This window comes from Cebus imitator, unplaced genomic scaffold, assembly GCF_001604975.1.
Source record: "Cebus imitator isolate Cc_AM_T3 unplaced genomic scaffold, Cebus_imitator-1.0 Scaffold344, whole genome shotgun sequence".
Classification (NCBI taxonomy): Eukaryota; Metazoa; Chordata; class Mammalia; order Primates; family Cebidae; genus Cebus; species Cebus imitator.
In genome coordinates, this window is record NW_016107659.1 from 1,132,078 (window position 1) to 1,139,547 (window position 7,470).

Sequence of the window (7,470 nt, forward strand, 5' to 3'; positions counted from 1 at the left end):
TATCAGTCATTTACGAAGCCCCGTGCCACTGGTTAAATTACTTATCTGAGTTTTAGTCCTTTAAAATTTCAAAGCCTATATTCTCACTATAAAGCAGGGATAGTAAGTGTAGCTAAAACAGTTGCTGAATATTAAGTGAAATAATGAAATCAGTGCCTGACGCAAAACTAGTAGTAGAGTAACAGTATTTATAATAGTAGAATGTGGAAAGTAAAATTGCCCATAAATTTTGCAAGAGGTGCCGGGCGCGGTGGCTCACATCTGTAATCCCAGCACTGTGGGAGGCCCAGGCGAGTGGATCACGAGGTCAAGAGATCGAGACCATCCTGGTCAACATGGTGAAACCCCGTCTCTACTAAAAATACAAAATGTTAGCTGGGCATGGTGGTGCGTGCCTGTAATCCCAGCTACTCAGGAGGCTGAGGCAGGAGAATTGCCTGAACCAGGAGGCGGGGGTTACAGTGAGCTGAGATTGCGCCATTGCACTCCAGCCTGGGTAACAAGAGTGAAACTCCATCTCAAAAAAAAAAAAAAAAAATTTTGCAAGAGGTTACTAGCATCTTTTCAGAAATTATTTTCCGTACAGAGGGAGAGTTTTGTTTACAAGATTTTAGTGGTTAAGCAATAAAGTTGTGGAGTGAAGATAAACTATCCTGGCTGTAGATCCTTTAAAAAAAAAAAAAAAAAAGATTTTGTAACATCTTTCGTTATCACTCCATATCTCCCACTTTAAGCCCATGCCTAGCATAGTACCTGGTCCCTGTGAAGAACCTAACAATTGCTTACTGAACATGAGAACTGAGCCAACTGGAGGGAGAAATGAAGAGAAGATCTTAGTTCTACAAAGAATCTTGAGGAAACAGTATTAGAAGTATAAAAAATTTTTCCAAGTTACCCTTGGAAAGGAATAGCAATGCTTTATTATCTGAGTCAGGGTAAAAGAAGGTAAGTCTGGGGAGACAATTGAGGAATTCACACTGGATGGGCAGCGTCTACCTTTTTCATAAAGAAATAAAGTTCACTGCATAGAGTGGGGAAATCAATCTGAAATCTGAAGAAACCAAATTAGATAATTCTTCCATTTAAATATGTAATTGACTTCCTTTCTGTAGCCAGCACTCTGGTCCAGTCTTCTATCATCTGTCAGATTATATCAGCAGCCCCCCAGGCAGCTCCTCTACTTCCTAACTTTCCCATTCCCAAAGGGCATGGCATATTCCCAAGAGAGCATATATTTCCTTCCACTATGTCCACCATTATTCTTTTAAGAAGTATACCCTTCTATGAGACTTCTCTAAGCCGCTACCCACCAGTTAATCCTTCTCTCCTCTACTATTGGACTACCTCTGTTTCCTATACAGTTTGTTAAATTATTTTGTACTTAAATTATTTTTCCATCCACAATCATTTCCTTATGTCTATTCCAATGAATCCCTTAAAAGGGGGAAACAGTTTCCTCATTTTTATTCTTCCAGCTGTTAATTCAGCATCTGGTATATAATAGATGTTTTGTCAGTGTCCATTTTGTCTAACTGAACAATTAAACAAATGAGTAAACTCTAACTAGAAGAAATTAGAAAATGTTAGGGTTCAAATCTACAGCATTTTGGATAACCTTTCTACTTTTCTAGGTATTAAACAGCAACCAAGACTGTTTTTTAGCTCTTATTAGTGGAAACGTAAAGGGGTTAATCAAACATTATAAAACTCAACTGTACTTTTAAATAAATTGTATTTTAGTAATATTTCAACTAGTGTGTCCATATTCTGGGAATTCACTTTGAACACAATAAAGTATACCAGGAGGGGTTTACCCAGGAAGAACACTGTATCTTTTCAAGAGACTCAGTACCTGTAAGAGATGCACTACTGAACTGATAAGAGTCTATCCTTGCAGTACAAAGGAAAGCATTTGGGTTTCAAAATACATTTTGGCATGCATTATAAATGGTATTTAATAATAACATTAGCAAATATTGGGGACTTTCACAAATTAAGTAGTTGTCTGAACAAAACTAAAAACAACAATTACCAATACGCTGACTATAAAATCTACTACAGTGACGTTCCTAAACTAGATAAAAATTAATCCATCAATTTTTAACTGAGGCATTCTATGGATGAACCACAGCACTAACACCAGTACCAAAACCAATGAAATGTCTTCTGGGTCTCAAGAAGCTTGTAAGGCTGGCCAAGTCATAATTAAAATAGTATAACATTTCCTGGTGTCAGGGAGAAAAATTCTAAGGTTCTATGAAATATAGTATCCCATTTTATCCTAAGTGAATATAACAGATTGCACTTCGCTCAGACTTAATTTATTGGTAATGTCAGATCACTTTTTTACAGTTGTTATATTCAAGAACTCTACCTTAGACAGACTATAGCTAATAATCGCAACAGTATGCCTCAAAAAAGGAAGCTCAAATACCATAATTCCGCATTAACAAGTTTATAATATTCAAAACAACTGTTTGAAGTATTTTTAATGTGAGTTTTAAAATTCTGATTTCACAATGTAGGAAGGCAACTAATGCTAACCACAAAGTACCTGGTCTTACACCAAGTACTTTAATTAACAACTAGCTCATTCACTTTTCACATTCTTAATAACCCTCTGAAGTTATCTCTTCTTTTAGAAATGAAGAAATCAGGGGTTAAGCGAAGTCAAATAACTTGCCCCAAATCACCCAACTATTAAACCTCACAGCTGAGGTTATAACCCAGAATGATTTGACTTTATAGTCAACTATCTTCTCACTACACATTGATGGCTCCTTTAGGTATTACAATGACCATGACCTCTATTTTATAATGAGCTTTATTAGGTATCTACACAACGAATCTCTCAAAGATTAAATTAAAACAATGAGAATAAAAGCAAACACTGCCTTGGCATTAAACAAAAAAATTTTTGGTTCCCCAAACTTTATCTTTTTACATACTGTAATCTAATCCACAAACAGCTGCCCTTCAGCTGCAACCCAAACTGCCTCACAGTTCTCAAATTATTACTAAACTTTAATTCCTCATGAACTTTCTTCAAGCCTACTTTGAACAATGAAATGTTTGTCACAACAGCAACTTTTTAAAACAATAGTATCACTATAAAATGACTAATTCAGATTAATTCCAAACTTCTTATGATTAAGAAATACAGATCTCATACAATCTCTCACTATTTTTGCAATCAGTTTTAAGTGGCTGTGTATATTTTATACCAAACTGAAGTACATCTTGTCAGGGCAGGCAGAAACAGCATTTTCTGCGCTGTTTATATTAACCTGGAAACACCTATGGACACAGGTGCTTACTAAATGCTGTTCATACAGCATTTTAAATAGTAAACAGAGTTACCTGTGTGCCTCAGTAAAACGGGAATAGGCCAAAATTATCAGATTTGTACCTAAGCTCTTTCACAACTCAACATTTTGACACCAAGAAGAGAAACCACTATATATAAGAGCTCGACGAACTCAATTTAAAATACAACTATATATTTCCAGCACCACATCTAAGCAGGTTTTTAATGCACAAGATAAACTCAAATTTACTAAGTGCCCCTTTCACCTTCATCTAAAAACATAAATGCCGCTATATAAATCACTCACTAATTACATCTTTTACAGACCTGAAATTGTAGGAATTATCCTTGTTAGAAAGTTTACTAGTAAATCTATTTTATATAGATTTTTCACGTGTGTTATGTTTAGTCAAGTTTCCAAACTGCTGTACAGAAGTCAAAAGCTTTAAGTCTTTCTATACTAATTCTCAAAACCTATCTGCTGAAAAAAAGTTGGAAATTAGCTCATTGATAATGTAATTAGTAGCCATTTCCAGGACTTAAGCTCTATTACATTGTATTATATTTTAGAAACGTTGGCTTGCAAAAGGACCTAGTTCACCAGCAACTAAGTCCTTGAACTTTCAGAACAAAATATTAAGTAACAAACATGTACTCTTGTAGCTAATGAAAGCCGACCATTCAGTTTATAAAACTAATCTTACACTGTGATATGCAAAATAAAACAAATTAGAAAATGCACTATGGTTTCACTCGAGATGAGCCATTGCGAACAAGGAGCCCAGGTTTGACAAATTACTGTAGATAAGTTATTACGTCAAGCACAGTATAGGGTAAAAAATAGCTCATAATGTTTACAACAAGTTTTTGTTGTTTTTACTTCCTAAGGTGTTACAGATCTCAGAGACTGATTCTGCACAGCTGAGCCGGGTTACACTCCAAGCTACAGCCCGTGTATGACTTCGTCAGACGTCAAGCACAGTATAGGGTAAAAAATAGCTCATAATGTTTACAACAAGTCTTTGTTGTTGTTTTTACTTCCTAAGGTGTTTTACAGATCTCAGAAACTGATTCTGCACAGCTGAGCCGGGTTACACTCCAAGCTACAGCCCGCGTATGACTTCGTCAGAATCAGTAGACTAAATCGTGTTTACCGTGGAAGAGAAAAGAATCTTGTACGTAACTACTAAATCTTCAACGAGACAATGTTGAATAAACTCTAGTACTGTGAGTGATAGAAGAAACACTGGCTAGTAACCGGATTAGGTCATTAAAAATATAACCCAGGTTTCCCCAGTTCGAAAGGTGTAAACAAACCCATCTCCACTGCAGAAGGTAAACAATGAACCTGCAGCAGGGCGAGGGGGCGGTCTTTTGCCAACTACAGTCCCAGCGGCCCGGGAAAGGGAAGCAGAAGGGAAACAGCATAAACCAGTTAGCAGTAATGACCAGTTCTAGGTTTCACTATCGAGTTATCAATGCTGCGGGTCCCCACAGGACCGTGGGCAAAGGGGAAAAGAGGCAATCAGCAAACACCGAGTAGGTCCGGCTTCTGCTCCGGGGATGGGGAGGGCAGGATGTGGTCGCTCATCCCTCAAACAACCTCCTGCAACCTAAAAAACAGCCTTTACCTCCCTCCAGCTGCCCCCAGCTTGGCTGCCGGACTCCGGGATAGGTGCAAACCGCTCCGCCGGAGCTCGAGCCCAATGGGTCGCCGGGTCCGCCGAGTTCCACTCGGGGCTCCCTCGCACCCGCAGCAGCCGGAGGCCCGGAGAAGAGCTCGGGCCAGGGAAGCGGGCGCCGGGAAGGGGGATGGGTCCGGCGAGGCGGGTCCGGCGAGGCGGCCCCGGGCTCGGCTCCCGCGGGCAGGCGGGGCTCCGGCTCTGCCCCCCGCACCCCGCCGGTCCCGTGTGGGGCCCGCCCCTGCCTCTGGCCCCAAGCCCCGGGCCCGGCTCCTCCCCAGCAGCGCGCCCTCGCCGGCGACCGCGGCGCCCCGCGTTACCTCGGGTTAGATCCAGCGGGACGTTCTCCTCGCCGCTGTCATTCCGCCCTGCGCGAAACAGACACACAGCCCCAGTTAGGATTCGCTCGCAGGCCAGCTGCGGCTGCCCTGGCTCTGGCCAGCGCCCCGGCTCGCTCCCCACCCAGGGCCAGGGGAAGGCAAGTGCCAGGGGGTGGCGGGCGCCGGGCGTTGGAGAGTGAGGTTTGCAGCGGGCTTACCTCGTACTCGGAGATTCTTCAGAGAGCGGCCGCGGCCGATCGCCGCCATATTGACGGGTTTCAGTCACAACACCGGAAACCTCGCCCAATCGCGCGAGAACCCCTTCTCCTCCCCGCGCGCCGCGCCCGCCCCCCGCGGCACCTCCCCCGCCCCCTTGGCGGCGACGACTGCGGGTGGTGCAGGCTCGGTGCCGGCGCGGAGGGAGCGCGGAACAGACCCAAGGTCTGCCCGGAGTTTGCAGCGCCCGCCTGCCCGCCCACGCCAGACCCGGAGGGCATGTCCGCCGGGAGGGGCAGTTCCCACGAGGAAAGTCCCATTGATGCGAGTTGGCAGCGTAAAGGATGCTCCCCTCCGGCCGCCGCGGAAGCCGTTGTCCAAACAGAGGCGAGCGAGGAGGAGGAGGACGCCGAGATGCGACCGGCGGGCCACCTGCTCAACGCCGACCTGAGAGTCTCCTGCTTGCTCTCAAGCCCTGCTGTGGACGGCCCCACTCCCCCGTTCATCCATTGAAACAATTTTTATAAAAACGCTGCGCACCGTTTTAGTCTCCTTTCCTGGAATCGCTTTGCTCCGACTAAGTTAACACATAACAAAGTTTGTTTTCCAGCCTTGCCCTTGATCTTTCCGAACGCCCCTTTCGGCTAGGAGGGCTTCTCAAAGTGGGAGCGGTTGGGCGGTTTTTTTGGTTTTTTTTTTGGCCGCCAGGCGTAGGACGCGAGAAGGGGGTGCAGCGGAGGGGGGACGCGGGCGGCCGTCCCCGCGGTGGGATCGCGCCAGCGCTGGGAGGCCGGGGAGAGGGGTTTCCTCTGCTGGGAACCGAGGCGAGGCTGCTGGGCACTGTGTCCAGGTTTTCTGTCTCTGTAGGTCCTAGGAGCGTGGCTCATGCAGATGTTGCGGATTAATCTATTGTATGCATAAGCCTATTAACATTAGGGATTTTAATTCTAGAAAGTGCTTAGTTAATATATATACATCTGGCCACTGACCCAGTAGCTTTCTTAAACTACATTTATTTTAAAGAGAGGATGAGTGATTTGTCCCCTCCAGTTCCTCAGCTCATCTTTCTATTTCATAAGACTTTTAATTAACAGTGGAGATCTTGCTTTAACCATTCTGTTTTACCAGCTCCTAGTTAATGCAATATCTGGCACAAATAAGTGTTCAGTAAATACCTGTTAGATGAGTAAATGCCCTGGATTTCTTCTTTGTTCCAATTCACTGCTTGCTTTAAAATACACACACACACATATACATATGCGCATGTATGTGGGATATTTATTGAAGTTATTAGTAACAATTTGGAAACACTTAAATGTCCAAAGGTAGAGATTATGTAAATTATCTGAACCGTTTAAAGTGACGAGGTAGACTTAGTAATAAGAAATAATGTTCATGTTAAGTCAAGCAAAAGATTACAAATTTTCTGTTTTTATAACGTTTAAATACATACGAAATTAAAAGTATACCTTATAAAATATTTTATATAGAAGTAGTTTTAATACCAACAAACATGCTCTCTCCGTATAGCTTTAAAAATCTTGGTGCAATTTATTTATTCTAGCTACCGCCTAAAACAAAAATCACATAATTTGAGGTCTGGCTGAGACAACAAAAATTTTATATTTCACTCCTCCATGTATCACCACATTTCACACTTATTGAAAAGTAGAATTCTATCGATAGAAATTATACCAGATTCTTACAGTTCTTCCGATTTCCAACCAATCTTTTTTATTGTATTTTTAAATCCCTGTATATTCTAAATTAACTCCTTCCTAATACAATTTAATTTCATTTTCTCTCAGTGTTTTATGAAAGTCGAGTACAATTAATCTATTTTTAAGTTACTTGAGGTATATTAAGTGCCTAAATCCAGTAGTATTTTATCATAACTATGTGCTCCTATTAACAACAGTTATTCAATTACTCCATTTCTTGCAGG

General features: G+C 42.3%; 1 protein-coding gene across 4 annotated transcripts in view; it reads right to left on the minus strand.

The window, feature by feature from the left end:
* RICTOR (RPTOR independent companion of MTOR complex 2) overlaps positions 1–5,649 on the minus strand; it is a 138,441-nt gene extending 132,792 nt beyond the window's left edge. For 2 of the 4 annotated variants that reach the window (XM_037730435.1, XM_017505887.2), the window contains exons 1-2: positions 5,528–5,648; positions 5,310–5,357 (exon numbers count right to left, since the gene is read on the minus strand). In XM_037730435.1, coding sequence (XP_037586363.1) covers positions 5,310–5,357; positions 5,528–5,576 — 97 coding nt within the window. In that variant the 5' untranslated portion in view covers positions 5,577–5,648. Of the gene's footprint in view, positions 1–5,309; positions 5,358–5,527 lie in introns of all 4 variants that reach the window. The other 2 variants (XM_017505890.2, XM_037730437.1) reach the window with 1 other exon arrangement.
* Positions 5,650–7,470: the final 1,821 nt, after the last annotated feature.